Source organism: Felis catus, chromosome A2 (genome assembly GCF_018350175.1).
Source record: "Felis catus isolate Fca126 chromosome A2, F.catus_Fca126_mat1.0, whole genome shotgun sequence".
NCBI classification, from domain to species: Eukaryota; Metazoa; Chordata; class Mammalia; order Carnivora; family Felidae; genus Felis; species Felis catus.
The window spans coordinates 152,942,681-152,964,538 of NC_058369.1; the positions used below are offsets into that span (position 1 = coordinate 152,942,681).

At 42.6% G+C, this 21,858-nt stretch overlaps 1 protein-coding gene across 3 annotated transcripts in view; it reads right to left on the reverse strand.

The window, feature by feature from the left end:
* Nucleotides 1-21,858, reverse strand: part of CREB3L2 (cAMP responsive element binding protein 3 like 2) — a 121,914-nt gene that overhangs the window by 30,324 nt on the left and 69,732 nt on the right. For 2 of the 3 annotated variants that reach the window (XM_019825874.3, XM_003983094.6), the window contains exons 2-4: nt 17,930-18,146; nt 2,575-2,750; nt 1,026-1,113 (exon numbers count right to left, since the gene is read on the reverse strand). In XM_019825874.3, the coding sequence (XP_019681433.1) occupies nt 1,026-1,113; nt 2,575-2,750; nt 17,930-18,146 (481 nt within the window). The remainder of the gene's footprint in view (nt 1-1,025; nt 1,114-2,574; nt 2,751-17,929; nt 18,147-21,858) is intronic. The other variant, XM_019825875.3, reaches the window with a different exon arrangement.

Consider the following 21,858-nt stretch of genomic DNA (forward strand, 5'->3'; position numbering starts at 1 on the left):
AGAATCCCAAGCAGGCTCCATGCTGTCAGCGCAGAGCCTGATGCAGGGCTTGAACCCATGAACCAATCATGACCTGAGCCGAAATCAAGAGTCGGACGTTTAACCTACTGAGCCACTCAGGTGCCCCTAAAGTCAACATTTGAAAACACTGAATGGTCAGACAAATTGTGAATTCACTTTACAAAGGGTTTAAACTCGAGTTGTTGTAAACAGGCAAGGGGCCTTTGCAGATATTTGTTTATTTGCCTCTACTGATCACCGAGGCAGCACAGAGAATTGGGTGTGATTCACACACTCACACCCCAAAGGGCAGCAATTGCGTTGGTCATCAGCACCCCAAGTTCATCGCTGACTCTAAAGGTTTTGAAAAAATACCCCCGCGAGGAGTGAAACTAAATGAAAAGATTCAGCATAAAAGATTCAAGCATGTATACACAGGTAAAAGGTTCAAGTACAAACACATATGGGAAATTAAATTGTAGCTTTCCAAGTTTGTATTTAGAATCAATGTTTTATATATATGTATATAAATACATACATATATATATAATATATATACATATATATACACATATATAAATATATGTAAATATATTTTGTAAATATATTTGTAAATATATGTAAATATATATAAATATAAATATGTAAATATATATACATATATATTTAATGTTTATTTATTTCTGAGGCAGAAAGAGACAGAGTATGAGTGGGGGAGGGGCAGAGAGAGCGGGAGACACAGAATCTGAAGCAGGCTCCAGGCTCTTAGCTGTCAGCACAGAGCCCGACGCGGGGCTCGAACTCACAAACTGTGAGATCATGACCTGAGTCGAAGTCGGTCGCTCAACCGACTGAGCCATCCAGGTGCCCCGAGAATGAGGCTTTTAAAGCACAGAGCTGTTTCGGAAACCAAGCTATGCCTGCGGTACAAATTAATCCCAGCACTTTCTCCCGCATTCCCTTTCTCTTTCGACTGTGCTCTGACGTCTAGTAGCCCCGAAGGGAGGCAGGGAGGGTAGACAGACCTTCTTTAGGAGAGAAGTTGAGGAACTGATCCACTTCATGAGGCTCCAGCTTAATCTTAGGAATAATGGTCTGGCAGGAGGAATCAACCTGAAGGGAGAATTTCAAACAGTTTTTAAAAACCGGCAACAACCTCGTAGGATCACCAGGGAAGCTAGCTATTTGTCATCTGTGTGTCGCCCCCTAGGCAGCCCTGCTTCTGGGAGCTGGCAGCAACCTGGCTGAGCGCAGGCTCCTTCTTTGACAGGGAGGAGGCTTTGTTCTTAACCTTTCTCTCACTGCCAAATCTGGCACTACAGGTCACGGAACACTCAGAATTCCAAAATTAAAAAACCAGGGCGAATTCATCAATGCTTCCTTCTATTGTTTTTATGGTAACATAAAGGCATTTTATCATGCAACAGTCTGGAGAATTTGTAAAGGGCCACAGGCCTCCACCAGTTTGTCCTACGGCAGGAAGTGCATGAACCAAGCTGCATCCATTCCCCTCCAGGCTTCCTCATGGTTGACGACATCTAACCATGAAACAGTACGGAAAAGAGAAAAGGTCTCTGGCCCGTGAGTGGAGCAGGGCCATGACCCTGACCTTTCTTAGTTACATACTAAAACATCAACTGAACCAACATCTCGAGGAGCAGGGAGACTTGGACATGCTCTAGAAGCCCAGTGCAATGAACAGATCCAGGCAGCGAGTGAGAAAGGAATTCTAGAGGGCATTGTAGAGGTGTCCTGTTCACAGTCCCTCATCTTTTCCACGATGGGTTGTCAAGAACACTAAGAACAAATATGGCGCCTCTACTCTTCTGTGTGACCTCTTCCTGAACAGGTACAGGTAGATATTACACCTTGCTCAGAGGACATCTGACTTAAAGAACATCAGTGGAGTCACTGTTTATAACCCTTGGCTCTGAACTTTAGGAAAGGTAGGGCTGGCTTCCAATATCTGGAAGAAGATGTGTGAGTATGATTCTGGTCTATTACTAGATACCAGAAATATCTGGAGAGAAGGTAGAGCAAACTAAATTCTACTTCCTGTAGGCATGGAATTGAACCAGGAAGAAATTCCCATTTTTTTATGTTTTCCGTGGGTAATACGATAAACGTTGGTAGGTTGGAGATCCCTGAACTGGGTCAGGGCAACTCCGCATTGCACTAGGAAAGTAAAACGTTACACAGGAACCAACATTCCAGTTAGCCACCGCATGCAAGCACGCATCATCATTTAACCCCTCTTTTTCCACTGGCTTAAAACTGAAGAGTTTTTTTTTTTTTTAAACTATAGATATCCATTTTTTTTTTTAATTTTGTAACAGCAATCATCGGAAAAATGAAATCAGACTCGCTACCACTTTTTCTGAACAATGTCTTCAAAGGAAGTGGTATAACAAACGCTGACCCCAATAGGTATTGATATATACATACGTACATATGCAATTATATATCCTTAAGCATATACAGCCACTAGCTCTAAAAAGGTTAAATGCCTTATTGAAGAATGAGCGTCCGTATCTTTTGATCCAGTGTGTGTGTATAAAAGAAAATTGAGTATACCCCAGTATTCGGTTCCAGGAGGGGTTCCTCCTTTTCAAAAGGGGTGGAGATGGCCGTGATGGTCAGAGTGACAGAGGGAACAAGTCCCGGGGGCGGCTCCTCTGTAATCGGCTCTGTCTTGATGGTTGTGGATGGAAAGTCTGTAGACAGATACCATTTCTCACTTTCCACTTCATCTATGGGAAAAAGATAAACACACGTATGAATTCGTCCAGGGTATCATACATAAGTAAAAAAAACGACTACTGAGCTTGCTCCTCAAAACACAGTTCCAACAATAAAGGGCAGAATAGGAGGAAATAAAGTGAGGATGTGAGAGGGGAGAGAAATGGATAAAGAAATGAATGGCAAAGTAAGAATCTATACCTGCATTCGCTTGAGTGTAAGTTTGCCGAAATAAATGACAAGGATACACGGAAAAGAAAGACACCCACCTTCCTGGTCAGGGCAGCAAGGAGACTGGATGGATGGGGAACAAGACGGGAGGAAGAATCTCCACGTGTGATGTTTTACACTATTTGTTTTCTCAAACTAAGTGAATGTGTCACCTATTCAAAAATATAGAAGTACATTTAAAATTAAACAAATGGTTTGAAACCAGAGTCTCAGGAGAGACGACTGGGGACCACGGATAGGTGGGCTCTATTCTACTCTCAATGGACAGTGATTTTTCCTTTCTTTTCTTCTCACTCCCTGTTTTTGTCCTTCTGTTTCCCTATGACCCCACTCATACCTTAAGCCCGACCTAGAATTCCAGAACTTTACTTAGCCCTCTGCAAAACTTCAGGGTTTATAATAAACATCTGCCTTTGCTGAAATGGATCAAATATCTAGAGAAAAGGGCTGGATCTTGGCTTGCTACTGGCTTTCATGGTTATCACAGACCTGGGGATTGCAACAAAGCATTAAGAACAGACAGAAGCACCTTGTCCCTTAATGCCCATTCTTCTTGACACTTAACGTCCACCTATTTCTTACCAAATTACTTCAGCACTACTAACTGAGCACAGTCATGGAAAAGGAGGGAATAGTTAGGAAGAGAAAAGACAAGGAGATTGCAAACAGGTTCAGAACAAGAAAAAACAAGTCAGAGATTCCCAAAGTCAGCATTCCTTAGCTGATACAATTTTTATTAAAATGAGGCCAAAATGAAGCAAAGATACATTCCTTGCTTTATGAAAAGGTTTAAACACACACACACACACACACACACACACACCACATGCTGAGTGAACCATTACTATACCAAAGAGCAAAGTCGTTCCCATTAGGACTCAAGTTTTCTTCAGAGAAGGTACGCGAAAATCATTCAGAACTGGTAGAGGCGGGGAAAGAGCAGGCATAGAAGCAAAAACTAAAGGTTATAATTATTAAAACTGTATTTCATAAGCAACTTCCTTGAAACTCAAGAAAAAGTTAGATTCACATTTACAAAGGAAAATGATCTCCCCCTCCGCAATCCAATTTATAATTGACTTCATTGACTAGCTCAGCCCTGATTTATTTCCTGAGGCAAAGGAAAGATGGGCAAGACTTCTGTTGGTTGAAGACATTTTGCTTTTGGAACTAGTTCCATAAAGCTGTTGAGTGTGATGGTGTGATGGGAGAATTTCCATCATTCACAGGGTACGCACCACATCCTGGCTGAAGGGGGAGGGGCAGGAAACAAAGGGCCTTTTGATGGCGGCCAGAGGAGAGAGACCACACTGTACTTGACACAGAATTCTGCTGGCCAGATGGGCGCCCGGCTCAATTTAGAGAAGCAACTGGATGAAGAGGCAAAAGAAGATTCTAATGCCTCTCCCAAAATGAGCTTAAGAACTAGAAACTTCTGTCACCAGCAAGGAAGACACACTCAGGACAGATTTGGGGAAGAGTTGGAGAGACAGAGTGCACAGATCACACTTTCTCTATTCAGGAATGGCATATGGCTGCCTTTGCTTTGTGAAGTCAACACTTACAGCCTATCCACACTAAGCAGTATTTATCCCTGGCAGAGAGGCTGGAAGAGACACAGTAAGATAAAATACAGTCTCAGTGTATGTTAAAATTAACAGTAAGGAGACATCCCTGAGAAAAGGTCGCACAGGGAATTGTAAGATAAGACCAGACCCACCCCCATGCACTTACGACCACTATGTGATGAAGCGTAATTCACAAGGCAAAAAAAGAAAAGGCAAAAATAAAAACAAAACTATAAGACAAACTGAAGACAGGTAACACAATCGGTTCTTCCAGTGTAACTAAGCCATCCTCAAAGCACATGCATTCATAACATAGGTCAGGGTAGTTGATATTCTTTTTAAAATATTTTTATTTTATATTATTTTTGAGAGAGAGAGAGTGAGAGAGAGTGTGAGCAGGGGAGAGAGGCAGAGCGAGAAAGAGAATCTTAAGCAGAGTCCATACTCAGTGCAGAGTCTGATACGGGGCTCAATCTCATGATCCTGGGATCATGACCTGAGCTGAAATCAAGAGTTGGATGCTCAACCGAATGACCATCCAGGCAACCCAAGAGAGTTGATATATTTTTTTAAATGTTTGTTTATTTATTTTGAGAGAGAGAGAGAGAGTGTGCACAAGTAGGGGAAGGCAGAGCGAGAGGGAAAGAGAGAATCCCAAGAAGGCTCTGCACAGAGCCCAACGTGGGGCTAGAATTCATGAAACGTGAGATCATGACCTGAGATGAAATCAAGAGTCAGACAGTCAGCTGCCTGAGCCACCAAGGCACCCCAGTTGATGTTGATATTTTTAACGCTCAATGTCCTACACCCCTCTTTAAAAATTTTATCTATCTATCTATCTATCTATCTATCTATCTATCTGTCTAAAATCATTGCTGTGTCAGGAAGAGAGACTGCAGGATGAACAATGATACTTGAACAAGGAAGCAAAACCTCCTCTCTCAAAGACACTCTTTCAAGTGAGAAGCCCAAGGAAGCTGCCTCTCTTCCCGCGAGCTTTGTTGAGGACAAAACACTGGCGTTGCCTTCATGCTTCCACTTCAATAAAGAAATTTATTATTCTTTTTTTCCCAAAAAGTATTTATTTTTTAATTTTACTTTTTAAAATTTACATCCAAATTAGTTAGCATATAGTGCAACAAAGATTTCAGGAGTAGATTCCTTAGTGCCTCTGACCCATTTAGCCCATGTGTGTGTGTGTGTGTGTGTGTATATATATATGTATACATGTATATATATATATATGTGTGTGTGTGTGTGTGTGTGTGTGTATACACATACACACACAATGGAATATTACTTGGCAATCAAAAAGAATGAAATCTTGCCATTTGCAACCACATGGATGGAACTGGAGGGTATTATGCTAAGTTAAAGTAGTCAGAGAAAGACAAAAATCTTATGACTTCACTCTTGAGGACTTTAAGAGACAAAACAGATGAACGGAAGGGAAGGGAAGGGAAGGGAAGGGAAGGGAAGGGAAGGGAAGGGAAGGGAAGGGAAACAAAAACAATATAAAACCAGGGAGGGGAACAAAACAGAAGAGACTCATAAATATGGAGAACAAACTGAGGGTTACTGGAGGGGGTATATACACATATACATATACATATATATACACATATACACATATATATACACATCATATATATACATATACACCATATATATATATACACACACCATATATATATGTGTGTGTGTGTATATATACACACATATATATATATGTGTGTGTGTATATATATACATATATATACATATATATACACACACACACACACATATATATATATATATATATATATATATATATACACACACACACCACATCTTCTTTATCCATTCATCCATCGATGAACATTTGGTCTCTTTCCATACTTTGGCTATTGTTGATAGTGCTGCTATAAACATGGGAGTGAATGTGTCCCTTCGAAACAGCACACCTGTATCCCGTGGATAAATGCCTTGTAGTACAATTGCTGGGTCCTAGGGTAGTTCTATTTTTAGTTTTTTGAGGAACCTCCACACTGTTTTCCAGAGTGGCTGCACCAGCTTGCATTCCTACCAACAATGCAAAAGAGATCCTCTCTCCGCATCCTCACCGACATCTGTCGTTGCCTGAGTTGTTAATGTTAGCCATTCTGACAGGTGTGAGGTGGTATCTCTCATTGTGGTTTTGATTTGTATTTCCCTGATGATGAGTGATGTTGAGCATTTTTTCATGTGTCGGTTGGCCATCTGGATGTCTTTGGAGAAGTGTCTATTCATGTCTTTTGCCTATTTCTTCACTGGATTATTTGCTTTTTGAGTTTTATTTGTTAAGTTTGATAAGTTCTTTATAGACTTTGGATACTAATCCTTTATCTGATATGTCGTCTGCAAATATCTTCTCCCGTTCTGTTGGTTACCTTTTAGTTTTGCTGATTGTTTCCTTCGCTGTGCAGAAGCTTTTTATTTTGATGAGGTTCCAATAGCTCATTTTTGCTTTTGTTTCCCTTGCCTCTGGAGATGTGTTGAGTAAGAAGTTGCTGCGGCCAAGATCAAAGAGGTTTTTGCCTGCTTTCTCCTCGAGGATTTTGATGTCTTCCTGTCTTACATTGAGGTCTTTCATCCATTTTGAGTTTATTTTTGTGTGTGGTGTAAGAAAGTGGTCCAGGTTCATTCTTCTGCATGTCGCTGTCCAGTTTTCCCAGCACCACTTGCTGAAGAGACTGTCTTTATTTCATCGGATATTCTTTCTTGCTTTGACAAAGATTAGTTGGCCATATGTTTATGAGTCCATTTCTGGGTTCTCTATTCTGTTCCATTGATCTGAGTGTCTGTTCTCGTGCCAGTACCATACTGTCTTGATGATTACAGCTTTGTAGTATAGCTTGAAGTCTGGGATTGTGATACCTCCTGCTTTGGTTTTCTTTTTCAAGATTCCAATAGCTTTGGCTATTTGGGGTCTTTTGTGGTTCCATACAAATTTTAGGATTATTTGTTCTAGCTTTGTGAAGAATGCTGGTGTTATTTTGATAGGGATTGCATTGAATATGTAGGTTGCTTTGGGTAGTATTGACAAGAAGTTTATTATTCTAACTTACGGATGGTTTTTGAGTTGGAAAGAAGTTTAAGACCATCAAGCTCAGATACATCATTTTATAATGAGGAAACTGACACACAGGTCTAGATCACACAGCAAATCAGTGGCAGAACCCGGTCTCTGCACTCCCGACCTGGAGTCTTTCCATTAAAGAAACAACTAAAAATGTAAATAAAGTCCTGTGCACAGATCTGATTATTGTAGCATTATTTATAATCACAGAACACTGAAAATAACCAAAACAGTAAAGAACAAGGGCAAGGTGAACGAATTATGATGCAACTATACGTGGAACATTTATGTGGCCAGTAATATTACACATATAAACTTTTTAATCACAAAGCAAAGAAAGATTTATTATAGAATATTTTTAAACATCTGTATATAAATTTATATACTATTAATGAAGAAAGTGACAGAAAAAAAAAAAAGACTGAAAGGAAATGTGTCAAAATAGTAAAATTCTCTCTGGAGAATAATTCAGAACGTGAATGGATGTTTTATTTCTTTAGATTATATACTATTTCTAAATTTCCTGTACTGGAATATCCTGTGCCTGGATAATCATGCATTGACATGGCCTGTTTCTACATGTTCAACTTTATGCCTTGCGATGATAACTATTAGATAGAAGCCCAAGTGGCTCAAGGGGCCTATTCAGAGTCCCTTGACTCAACAAGGATCAAAGAGTACTTTCATATATGTTATAAATTGCATAATTGGCTTCAACTCTTCATTCACCCCTCCACTGCCATGTAATTTTGCAGTACCTTCCCACTGTGGACTAATCCCCACCTTGGACTGGCCATATGACTTGCTCTGGCCAAAGGGATGTTAGCTTCCTAATGTGAGTAGAGTCTTGAAATGCACTTGCACAACTGTATTTACACACTTGTACTACTGCCATCTTAACAAAAAGGATGTGCCAGAACGATCTACTGACCCCAGAAGAAGGGGGGCAGACATGTGAAACAGAGTTTGCCCCCCCAAATGAGACTGACCAAGATCAGCCAACACTCAGCCTTAAATATGTGAGTGAATCTGGCTGAAACTAGCAAAATCACTCAACTGTCCCCCACCCAAAGTACCCAGCCTCCAGCCAAGGCATAGACATATGAGCTATAATAAGTGACTGTTGTTAAAGCTAATGGTTCTTGTTATGCAGCAGTATAGCTGGCTGATAGGATATAGCTGAATGTATATGCAAGAAATTAAATCCACTATATCAGAACCTATTGCAACAAAATAGTTGCCATAATAATTCCTCTAAACCATCACTTGTGACCATATCAATACGTTTGTAGATTTTATTTTATTTTATTTCAACTTTTTTTTTTTTTTTATTTATTTTTGGGACAGAGAGAGACAGAGCATGAACGGGGGAGGGGCAGAGAGAGAGGGAGACACAGAATCCGAAGCAGGCTCCAGGCTCCGAGCCATCAGCCCAGAGCCTGATGCGGGGCTCGAACTCCCGGACCGCGAGATCGTGACCTGGCTGAGGTCGGACGCTTAACCGACTGCGCCACCCAGGCGCCCCAATACGTTTGTAGATTGACTGATTAGATCTACCGGTTACATCATAAAATAAATGACTTCATATGAAGAAAGTCAGCCAGTATGAAGTTTGGTGAGAATAGCAGTCCAGTGGTAGTTGACATCAGAGAAAAGAGTTTTCATCCTAAACTACCAAGTTTGGTCTTATACTCTGTTCCTCATCGGAAATAAATATCAAATCAGAGAAAACAAAATGACAAATGTAACCTATGAGGTAGAAGGTTAATAAAGGATAGAGTGAAAGGGCGTGAATAGAACATGTATTACAATTTTCCACATTACCTTATTTTTATGGTTTTATTTTCGGGTCAAAAAGATCAGTAGAGCCACCATGGCTCAGAACTGGAATTATTCTTAGATGTTTGAGTTATTGGCTAAACTACAAAAACAAAAGTCAGTATACTTGACACCCTTTAATTTCTAAAACCTGAAGCTCAGATATTGAGGGAAAAATTTTTTTTTCCTAAATGGTGTTTACACGCCTTTTAAGTTTCATTTCACAAGGAAAAAATCGCCCAATAAGGTCAGTAGTGCATACTGTGGGGAATAAGACCAATAGCTCCCATATCATCTGATTTTATTTAAATGGCTTCCTGTCAAAGGTCAAACTGAACTGGCATGATTGCTCAGCATCACCACTTAGCTATCAGCCAGAAAAATAAAAATAAGCCACTGTCTGCTGGTGGTGAGCAAGTCCTTCCCATCCAAGGACAAAACGGAACTGCCATGGGAAATGGGGCCAGACTCTATGAGTACCCACAGCAGGGTGCACGGAGGGGCCAGAAAAGACACTACATCAGAGCCAACACAGAGGCAACACTACAATGTACATCCTCAATCACTTCCATATATACTGCAGAAATTACAGTATTGATTAGATGTTGATTCCTTGGGAAGGGGGAGAAAAAAGATATACACATATGTATATATAATACGTATGCATATATATTCTTTTTTTTTTAATTTTTTTTCAACGTTTATTTATTTTTGAGACAGAGAGAGACAGAGCATGAACAGGGGAGTGGCAGAGAGAGAGGGAGACACAGAATCCAAAGCAGGCTCCAGGCTCTGAGCTGTCAGCACAGAGCCCGACATGGGGCTCGAACTCACGGGGCCGTGAGATCATGACCTGAGCCGAAGTCGGACGCTTAACCGACCAAGCCACCCAGGCACCCCGCATATATATTCTTAAAAAGAGAAATCACGTGGGGCAAATCCCACTTATATGATACATGCACAAATATATCCATTTGCTATTGATATGACATGACTAACATTGAAAAGGAAATTTTTGTAAATTAAAGTACACCTCATCTAAATCTTTCGGCATTTGATAACTGTGCTTGCTCTTCAAAATTTTTCAAAGGAGCTGGCAAATCTTGACTGATTTTTGATGTAAAAATCTCTTAAAGGAGAAAATGCTAAGGCTGGGTTCTGGAGGCTGGGAGAAAGGCAAGAATTGAGTCAAGTGTGTCAGAATCATGTTAATGGTTGTTTATTTTTGAGAAAGACCCAGAGCATGAGTGGGAGAGGGGCAGAGAGAGAGAGAGAGAGAGAGAGAGAGAGATAGAGAGAGAAAGGGAGACACAGAATTGGAAGCAGGCTCCAGGCTCTAAGCTGTCAGCACAGAGCCCGACACGGGGCTGGAACTCATGACGGTGAGATCATGACTTGAGCCGAAGTCGGACGCTTAACCGACTGAGCCACCGAGGTGCCTTCAGAATCACGTTAAACTATATAGCCCGCCACATGTTTGAATGAAAGTTGGTGGCCTGTCTGCCCACGGTCCCCTCTGTGACAGCCTTAACCCTGAAATAACCGTCAGTCATGAGTGACATGGTGAGGTGTTGAAAAGAGTAAAAATAGCAAACACTTAACTGTGGGTGTTTACTATATGTTGTAAGAGTTTTACATATGTTAATCCGAAGAGTAACCAGGTAAGGCATGCACTACTTACTACTACCCACATTTTATAGACAAGGAAGCTAAGGGATCAAATAACTCACCTAAAGTTACCCAGCAGGTGTGCATCAGACCTGGGATTCACAGGCTGTTCTCCTTGCAACTCTAGGATATTGCTTTACAACAGATCAATGATTAAATGGGTCTCTAGCCAAAAGTGATTATTATTCCCTTAACGTGTTTTGAGCCCATAATTAGCTACTGCAAAAGGTGCAACACTGGTTCTTGCTATATTCTCACCTGGGTTTATACAAAATTTGAATCCAGTGTTCCTGAGGTAAAGATTCCCAGTTTAAGACCAACGAACAATAGCCAAAATGTGCCAGGCACTGTTCTAAATGTTTTCATGTATTAGAAGGACCTCTGTGGGGTGCCTGGACGCCTTAGTTGGTTGCGGGTTGGACTTCGGCTCAGGTCATGATCTCACAGTTCGCAAGTTTGAGCCCCGCATCGGGCTCTGTGCCAACACCTTGGAGCCTGGAGCCTGCTTTGGATTCTGTGTCTCCTTCTCTCTGCCTCTCCCCTGCTCATGCTCTCTGTGTCTCTCTCTCTCTCTCTCTCTCTCTCTCTCTCTCTCTGTCTCTGTCTCTTCTCTCTCTGTCTCTCAAAAATAGTAAATAAATATTAAAAAAAAAATTTAAAGGTTGCAGGGGGCATCATTATCCTCCTTGCCTGTTAGACAAAGAAAGTAAAGGCAATACCCAAAAAGGTGACGAATAGCCAAAGGACATATACCATGAGCTCAGGCATCAGACTCAGAGAGAGCAGCCCCACCACCTCTGAGTCTCCAGCCCACCCACATCAGAGGACCCAGTTACTCTCTGTGGGGAGATGAGCTACAAGTCTTCCTTTTCTACCCTTGAATCTACATCCTCTATGATGGTGGCTCTGACTGACTGACGCTCTTGTTTGTAGCTCAAAGTAAATGTGATAAAGATACAGCTGTTCGTGGTCTTTCTGTGACTTTCAGGTCTCACCTCCTTGGAGCATTTCAACATCAAGATATCTGCAACACTGCCGACTGGAAACCCAAGTCACCTATGACTCCTCTCTCCCCTCTACTCCACCTACTGGACCGTGTGTTCAATCCTGCTCTGGACTTCATCTGATTATTTCAAAATCCATGATTTCTTTGCCATGCATGTTATATGCCTTTCCTTCTCCCCCTGCATTAATGATCCATGTCTAGGCCCGCTGTCCGTGCTCTGGCATCATCAGCCATGAGACATTAGTTTCGTCTTCAAGCCTTCCCCCAAACACCACCCCACTTTCCTAAATATCTGTTTCTCCCCAAACCCCGAATCTTGGCTTCCACCAGGCTTCCCATTTACCGGCAGCACTGCTCATCTTTAGCTCGCAGACTATTGTTTTCATTCCCACTGTGAAAACAGCGCCGTAAATTTAGGGTATCCATACTAAGCCGGCTTACCTAGCCATCCTTCGCCTCTGCTAGCACTAAAAGCCCAGCTGGCTTAATTGGAAGGAAGATAATTATTATTTATGTTCCTAGTCCCACCCCCTGTAGAACCTGGAATGGCCACAGTTGCAATCCCTTATTCCACCCAAAATAAAGTTACCTTGGCTTGTGCGTGGTGTAAATATTGTATTAGATCACTCCTATACTAGTGTATTTTATGCTGAATCTGTTGATATTTTACGTAGGTTCTAATTTTGTTCCTCTATCGTCTGGAAGGGTAGTGCCCTTGTCTAGCTCGCCCTGAACAGCTTTACTCCGGCTCTACTAAGCTTCTTCTTCAGGAAGAAGACTGAAATTAAAGAACAAAGCAAATGAATACATAGCTTCCCGAGTTAATTACAAAGGAACATGACTAAAATAGAATAACTTGTGAAGATACCTTCCATGTGGTGAGGCACAGGACTTGGTCATTCAGATATAAGTTTTTTCCCTCAATCCCCGTATAGAAATATCCAGACATTTTACTTGGATATTTCTGCTTATCTTTTTATAACCTTCTCTCTCTCTCTCTCTCTCTCTCTCTCTCTGTTTTTGTAGAACAGAAAACCCTGCCTGGCATCTGGTTAACAGCCTTCATCATGGGGAGAAATGAATGAGCTGGGGGCAGAATATCTTTCTGGTGGTTTTGAAGGCTGAGCCCACACTCTGACGTCTGGATCCTGTGGTTGCTGAGGCCACAAGAGTTTTTTAGCTCTAGTGTTTCAGAGAAAGAAGTCTACAGTCATATTCAGTCCTGAAGATAGATGACTCCTATGTAATCTTAGACCAGTGTTTCTCAACCTCTCTTTGCGGGGGGCGGGGGGGCGGGGAATGGGGAGGGGGAGGAGGGGTGCTGTGAGGGTGGCAGTCACAGACTCTTGAGGATCTAAAAAAAAGTTATAGATGTTCTCAGCAGAAAAAAATGACAAATGTGGACAGCCCAAAATGTTGTATATCATTTTAGGGGTCTACAGTCCATCCAGGTCCATAAAAAGTTAAGAGGATAATATGCCCTATGTCACTGGTCTGGGGTTTAAGGAGGGAGGGTGGGGGAGAAGAAACAGCAGGGAGAGAACAAGGAAGGACAAAGGAAAAGAAAGAAGTGGGAGAGAGAGGAAGAGAGGATAAAGACAGAGGAAAAGACAGAAAAATCCTAATAAAGTAGGAGACGGTCTACTCCAATTGTTCATCATCTTCTTTTAGGCTTAGCAGCAACTACAGAGGAATTCCATTTAATCTAAGTAAAATTGGACAAGGAGATCTGAATCACTGGCTTTCCCAGATATAATGAAACAACTGGCTATCCATCACTAGAAACAAGGACTCCTACTTTTGCTTAAGCTGTTTTCCCAAAGCGAGAGAAAAAGAATATTAAATTTAATGTGAACAGCAATTTTTAAATGCCGCCTTCTTACACACTTCCTAAAGAACTACCACCCTTTTCCAACAGGAAGGGGCTCTGTCGGGCAGAACACGTGCTGCAAGAAGGATCCTTGGGGCTGATCCTCCCTCAAGGTGGATGCAAATGGGGTTTCAAATGAATAAAATAATTCTGTTCCCAAACATCTGTCTGTCTACACCAAACTCAGAAAAATACTGGATGCTAAGATGTAGACAAAGCTTTCCGGGGAAAGTGCCCCATCTACTCATGTACACTGTCTAACTTTGATTTCACACCGCCCAAATGGTTACCCTCCTTGTTCATTACCCCCTACTTGTACAAGTGCTTTTACTGGCATAGGAAGGTGGTTTTAACGTGGAGAAATCCCGATATTTGAACATGAACGGTGGATCAGAAACCCTTTGCAAGCTATATCTGACCCACTACACCTGTTCTCAGCAAATTACTAGCAAAGCCTACAGCAGCACAGGATCTATACATAGAAGAAGGCACGAGGTGAGGGAACTGAATGGAGTGTGCTTTGGTCTAATGATAAGAAAGCCTTCCCAGAAGAGATTCACTGCTTCTTTTTCCCTAACACTCAACTATTAGCATCGATGGCACCCCTGAGTTCCCCTGGGTTGCATTTATATTGATTGCAATTAAAATACAAAGAAATTGTTTCATCATGGAAGAGAAAGAGACGGCACCTTTGGAAACGTACTTATTTGCAACCATTTCACTAGAGATCTTGTTTTAGAAGAATCAATGTTCCAGCCCTCGGGCCTCTGTCTGCTTCCCTCCAGCCACTGTTCCAACTCCACCCAATGCTTCAAGGCCCAAATAAACTCTGTCTCAATCATGGTACATTTCCTATGATCTTCTCTGGGTGTGCCTTCTCTGCTCTGAACTTCTACAGCTTAATTTCCTCTTGGGACATTTCCATTCTGCCTGGTCAAGTATTGGGGTACATGGCATTTTCACTAGAGTCTGAGCTACTTGTAGGCGGGATCTAAGTTTCACTATTGCGTATTGCAATTATCGAGGACAGTGTCTGACCCACAGCGGGTGTTCCGCAAACATACGTGGAATTGAAGGGGCAAGTGGGTCCGCCTAGATTATTTAGGCCTTCTCTAATCTGCATGTTCTAGAACAGCAAGGCTGCAGAACGGCTGACCACTCCACAATTATATAATCGTCTAAATATAATACAAGGTGGCCCTATTGTTATCACTCCAGCCACACAGCCTCTGCCCTCTGCACTTGAGGTTTCCTCTGCCTAGAAGCATCTTCCTGAGACAGCTAGTTCTTTTCCTCATCTGCTGACCTTTACTCAAACATTACCTTCAAAGATGGTCCTTCTCGGTCTATCCTGTTTAGGATTTCAATTCCTCATCCCCCGTTATGGTGGGAATGCTTGTGTCCCCCCAAATTCTCATGTTGAAATCCTAATGCCCAGTGTGATGTTATCAGGAGAGGGGCCTTTGGGAAGTGCTTATGTCATATGAGGGTGGAGTCCTCATGAATGGAAACAGGGCCTTTATTAATAAGAGACCCGTCAGCGCTCCCTCATCCCTTCCGTCATGTAAGCATACAACAGGAAGTCTGCAACTGGAGAGGGCTCTCATCCACCCATGCTGGCACCGTAATCTGGGACTTCCAGGCTCTAGAACCATAAGAAAGTATTTTTTGTTGTTTATAAGCCATGTAATATTTTTGTTACAGCAGCCTGAATAGACTAAGATGCCCGCCCACGTCCTTCAGCAAGTCCCTATCCATTTTTCTGATTTCTTTTTCTGTATATCACTGATCACCATCGAATAAGCCATATATTTTACTTTTTTCTTTTTCTTATTTTCCGTCACCCCTACCTCCTACAATGTAAACTCCATGAAGGCAGAGACCTTTGTAATTGTGTTCACTTTTTACCCCCAGTGCTTAGAACAGCACCTCGCAGGTTAAGTACAAGGTAGGTACTCAATAAATCGCTATGAAGTGAATTTTAAGAGTGAATCATAAAGCATCTATAAAATATCTACTCCTACTTGGCACTGTGTTTGCCCCTGTACAAGACAGCTGCGAAAGGCCAAGAAACACCACCTGATCAAATGCATGCAGCCCAGTGTATGTGCATAGTCAGAGAGCAAGCAGTGTAGGGGACAGCAGAGCAGGTGTCTTCCCTGATGCCATCACCAGAGGTTAGGAATGTGCTTCAGTCTTTTCTATACCTTCTCCCTTAACCACTTACTGTACAATTAACTCAGTGAAATAACTGTTTATCAGATACCATCAAAGTGCCAAGCACAGTGCTAGGTACCAGGAACACATAATCATACTTGCTCACAAACCAGCTCAAAACAGAGAAGAGAATAGAAAAATAAATAACGGCTGGAATATAAGGACACATGTAATAGTCTCTAGACAAACGGCAAAACCAAAACAAATAAACACACAGAAGCAGTGCTGTGAAAACATAATGGGTGACAGCTTCCAGATGGGAGAGTCTGGCACCGGATGACACTGAGTTGGGTCTTGATGGGTAGGTGGGAATTTGACTGGTGGGGCTGACAAAGGTAATGGGAACCCAGAATAAAGAAAACAGTGTAAGAAAAGTCGTGGAGCGGAAAAGTCAGTGCCAGAGGCACACAGACAGGGAGAGACGGGACAAGGTGGGGAAAGGAGGTAGGATCAGCCCACAAAGGCTTTGAAAGCTATGCTGTGAGGTCAGCTTCATTCTATAGAACAATGGAGGACTATCTGAGATTTTGCAATAGGGAATGAACATGAACAAAAGTGAATATTGATGGCTAGAAACCCAATATCACATTTCATTGTAGGTCACAGCTTGGGAAGTTAAGAAATCCTCCCCCAAACTTTCCTGATCACCTAAAGCCCTGCCATCCTCTTACAGTTCCTGGTTTGAAATAAGAATGCTTGCAACAGCGGCTGAGAACAATATCCTTAGCATTAGCAGCTAAGAACGATATCCTGGGCTAGGCACTGGCACATATTCTGCTGTTTAATCTTTACAAGACATGAAATAGATGCTGCTTTTATCCTACTTTTACACATGAGGAAGTTAAGTAGTTGGCCCACAAGTAGTCACTGAAATAGAACTTAAACCGAGGTCTGACTGCGGAGGACATAACCTTAACCACCACCCTTAGCATATAGTCTCCATTTTTATAGTCAGTTGTGTACATATCTAATGTTCCCCAAGTGGTAGGTTCTATGAGAACAATGTGCTCATTTTTAATTTCTATTTCCTCCAATGTCTTGCACGTGAACTCAAGAACTGCCAGGTGAATCAATAGCTACAATTTAAGGCACTGATAATATGTAATAAAGGAATTCAGATCTGGAAGAAAGTCACTTTACAGACACATGGTCAAACAGCTTAACACTCTAAAGCCAAGAAAACTAGATCTTCAACAAATACCATACTGTTGGCATTGACGATGGGCATGAAAGGGTCACCAGGAATGCTAGGTGACCTAGGAATGCTCGCCAAGATCTCGTATACATGTGGTCAAGGGAACATGCTGAATATGGGTTAAGAGGAGGCCCAAGAAGCTTGTGTGGAGAAGAGTAGCCATAAAAAATCTTTCTCAGAAAAAAATGACACGATCCCTTAAGCCATTGGAGTTACCGGAATTACCAACCAAACAGGCCAACCTTGATTTGCAAAAGGATGTTCTGCTGCCCAATCCCCGGGGTCAAAGAAAGCAACTACTGGCATTCGTTATAGCAAGTTCCCAGAGCACACGGCCGGGGGTGGGGAAATCATCCCGTGACTCTGCATTTCCCCACAGCCCAAGCCCCAGGCTTTCTGTGGAGTAGGTATGCGGCTAACGTGAGTGCTGACAATAGTGTAACGCACACTCCACACCCCCGAGGAGCTCCGAGTCAAAGGTCCCATGGTCCCAGTATTTCCCCTGCCCTGAGTTTACCGTCATTGAAGCTGTCACCGGTGGCAACGTGGGTGAACGGTGACTGGGCCCGAGGCTCCTCACACAGGGAGTAGCTGTGCTCAGCCTGGATGAGAGGCGCCGGGGATGTTGGGGACGGTTCCACCTCCATCGACACACTCTTCTCGGAGAGGAAAGGGTCATTAAGGAGCTGACCCAAGACGTTCTGGGAAAACTCATCCAGAAGTTCTGAGAAGTGCTACGAGACACAAAGGAGGAAGAACTCAGTTTCTCTGAACCGCGATCTGACAGGTACACAACATCCTAAGGCAAATCTATCATTTGCTGCTTCAAATGAAGCCATTTATATACAGTGTCCAGTTATCTCTTGCTGTGTAGCAAACTAGCCCAAAGTTCAGTGGCTTAACATAAGTACACTTTATTATTCCTCACTATTCCATGGGTTGGCTGGGCAGACAAGCTGGTTTCATCTGAGTCCACTGTGCTGGAAGGTTGGCTGGGAGCGACGCAGGGCCAGGCCAGTCGAATGGCCGGACCCTTTCCTCAGTGACTGTGTCAGGCCAAGATCCCTCCCATGAGGGCAGTGGTGTCCTAACAGGGAGAAAACCAAACCTGAATGGCCTCAGCAGTCACACATCATCACTCCCTCCACATTCTTTTGGTCAAGGCAAGTGGTGAGGCCAGCTCAGACACATGGGATGGAAAAACAGACTCCACCTCTCGACAAGAGGAATGGCAAAATCACAACAGAAACAAGTGTGGGCGAAGGACAGCACCACTCACTGAGGGCCAACACCGTAACTACCTACCTCATTTTTCATGGAAAATATTTTAAAATACACTATATCCTCTATTTCTATAGCACGAGGGTGCTATTTATAGCAAGGTGCCAAGTTCAAAGACATCAGAGGCAGCTTCCTTCTGCTCTCTCCAACCACCCGGACTCTGTGTTCCTCTCCAGTTTTTCCTTAATCTCTTCTCATCCTCCATGTTCAACACCACTGACTCCCTAACCCACAGCATGCCGTGAAGATGATACAGGAATGGTCTATACACATACTCACAGGGACTCCTACGTCCCTGGTTCCACGGTCCCCACCCTAACGGAGCTGCAGCCCCAGCCACTCTCCCTCATTGATAGGGGATATTCCAGGGTTTTTTTCAATCTTGGCACTATTGACATTTTGGACTGGGTAATTCTTTATTATGGGGGTGGGGATTTTCTGTGCATTACTGGGTGTTTAGCAGCATCCCTAGCCTCTACCCAATGAATGGTAGTAGTGCCCCCCTAGTTTCAAAAACCATAAAGGTCTTCAGACACTGTCAAATGTCCCTGTCAGGAGTGGGGAGAACCATCCTTGGTTTAGAACTACCATTACAGACTACATTAAAAATAATGATAACGGGCGCCTGGGTGGCGCAGTCGGTTAAGCGTCCGACTTCAGCCAGGTCACGATCTCGTGGTCCGTGAGTTCGAGCCCCGCGTCAGGCTCTGGGCTGATGGCTCGGAGCCTGGAGCCTGTTTCCGATTCTGTGTCTCCCTCTCTCTCTGCCCCTCCCCCATTCATGCTCTGTGTCTCTCTGTCCCAAAAATAAATAAAAAACGTTGAAAAAAAAGTTAAAAAAAAATAATGATAACAAAATTAGGGGTGCCTGGGTGGCTCAGTCAGTTAAGTGTCTGACTGTTGATTTTGGCTCAGGTCATGATCTCACAGTTGTGGGATCGAGTCCTTCATCGGAATCCGCCGAGCTGACAGCACGGAGCCTACTTGGGCTTCTCTCTCTTCCTCTCTCCTTGCCTCTCTCTCTCTCTCAAAATAAACCAGATAGACTTGGGACACATGGGTGGCTCAGTCATTGAGCATCAGACTTCGGCTCAGGTCATGATCTCACAGTTTATGGGTTACAGCCCTACACTGGGCTTTGCGCTGACAGAGCCTGCTTCAGATGCTGTCTCCCTCTCTTTCTGCCCCTCCCCTGCTCACGTGTGGGCATGCTCTCTCTCTCTCTCTCTCTCTCTCTCTCAAAAATAAACGTTAAAAAAGAAAATCTCTAAAATAAACTTCAAAAGTAATAACAAAATTAAGTTAAATTTCAAAGTTCATCATAGCACCTGCTGCTAGAGCCACTTCTCCCTTCTTCACATTCCCTAAGCCACTTACTGATTAAATTTTAGGGACGCTTCTGGTATAGAAAGGAAGTTACAAAAGCAGATACAACAATAGGAGAACTGATTGCAAATGGCGATGCTTAGGGTAGGCAATGAAAACTCTTGGGATCCCCATGGATGCTAAATTCTACCACTGAATTGTCAATAAAGGTGTTCTGAAATGAATGCAGCTTGGGGACAGGAAGGCAGGAGGTTAGAGCTCTAAGATTATGGAGCTTGTAGGACAGAACATCTCCTTTAATAAAGGTGAGAAAGAGACAACAGGGAAGAGGCCCTTGTAGGCTAGGTCCTCAAAGTAGAGTTAGGTTGGTGGATTTCACCAACATCACCAACAGGAGAACTGGCTGCGTCTCATCAGGACTTTGGGCACAGGTGGATCGGCATCGGTCATCTATAAGAATAAGAGAAGTGCTGGGGTGCCTGGGTGGTGCAGTCGGTTAAGCGTCCGACTTCAGCCAGGTCACCATCTCGCGGTCCGTGAGTTCCAGCCCCGCGTCGGGCTCTGGGCTGATGGCTCAGAGCCTGGAGCCTGTTTCCGATTCTGTGTCTCCCTCTCTCTCTGACCCTCCCCCGTTCATGCTCTGTCTCTCTCTGTCCCAAAAATAAATAAACGTTGAAAAAAAAAAAAAGAATAAGAGAAGTGCTTGGGGGAGAGTTCTCCGCACACAAACACATTTAGAACCGAGTAGTCCTTAGAAGCATCTAGGCAAGAATTCCCAAAGGCCGACTGCCTGCATCCCATTTACCAGGAGAGTTTTGTTTTTGTCATTTTATAATGAAATATTTTAAACACTCGGAAAAATTATAGAAAATAGTACCATGAATGATTATGTATTCATTCTTTTGGGGAAAAAAATCTTAACTTTTCCATGTTTCCTGCTACAACCTGTTTTTCTTGACTCTTTCTTTTTAAACAAATATACATAAAGGGAGTTACTGAAGCCCCCAACCATTTCTCTTCATCCCTCCTAAAGTTACTGCTACCCTGAACTTGCTTATCATCCCTATTCAGGTCTTTACATTCTTACTACATATATATGCTTCGATTATGTACATATGAACCTTTTAAACTTTATTTATTTTTAAAATTTTTTTTTTCAACGTTTATTTATTTTTGGGACAGAGAGAGAGCATGAACGGGGGAGGGTCAGAGAGAGAGGGAGACACAGAATCGGAAACAGGCTCCAGGCTCTGAGCCATCAGCCCAGAGCCTGACGCGGGGCTCGAACTCACGGACCGCGAGATCGTGACCTGGCTGAAGTCGGACGCTTAACCGACTGCGCCACCCAGGTGCCCCGAACCTTTTAAACTTTAAATAAATAGTGCCATACCTCACACGTCTTTCTGCAACTTTATGGTCTCCAAGAATATTTTTCAGATTTATTAGTATTTATACAGGTAGCGCTGCTGCATTTACCTGCACCTCTGGGTTGTGCATCCCATTGCATTTATCTATTTCTTCTTGAGAAGAAGATATGTAAAGATTTTATTTATTTATTTTGAGAGAGAGCACACGTGCCCAAGCAGGGTGGGGGGAGGAGCAGGAGGACAGGGAAAGAGAACTTTTTTTTTTCCTGTGAGGACTAAATATTTTATTCCTGACAATTGGTTCTATACATTTTTGTATTGCATTTCGCTTTTCGGTAACTGTATATAAGCTGTTCTTGAATTATGTATTATATAAACTTGCATTCCTTCATGGTATTTTTTTTAATATATTGATTTATTTCACATAATTTACTTATTTAAATAAAGTTAGTACTTGTTTCAGGAGTAGAAG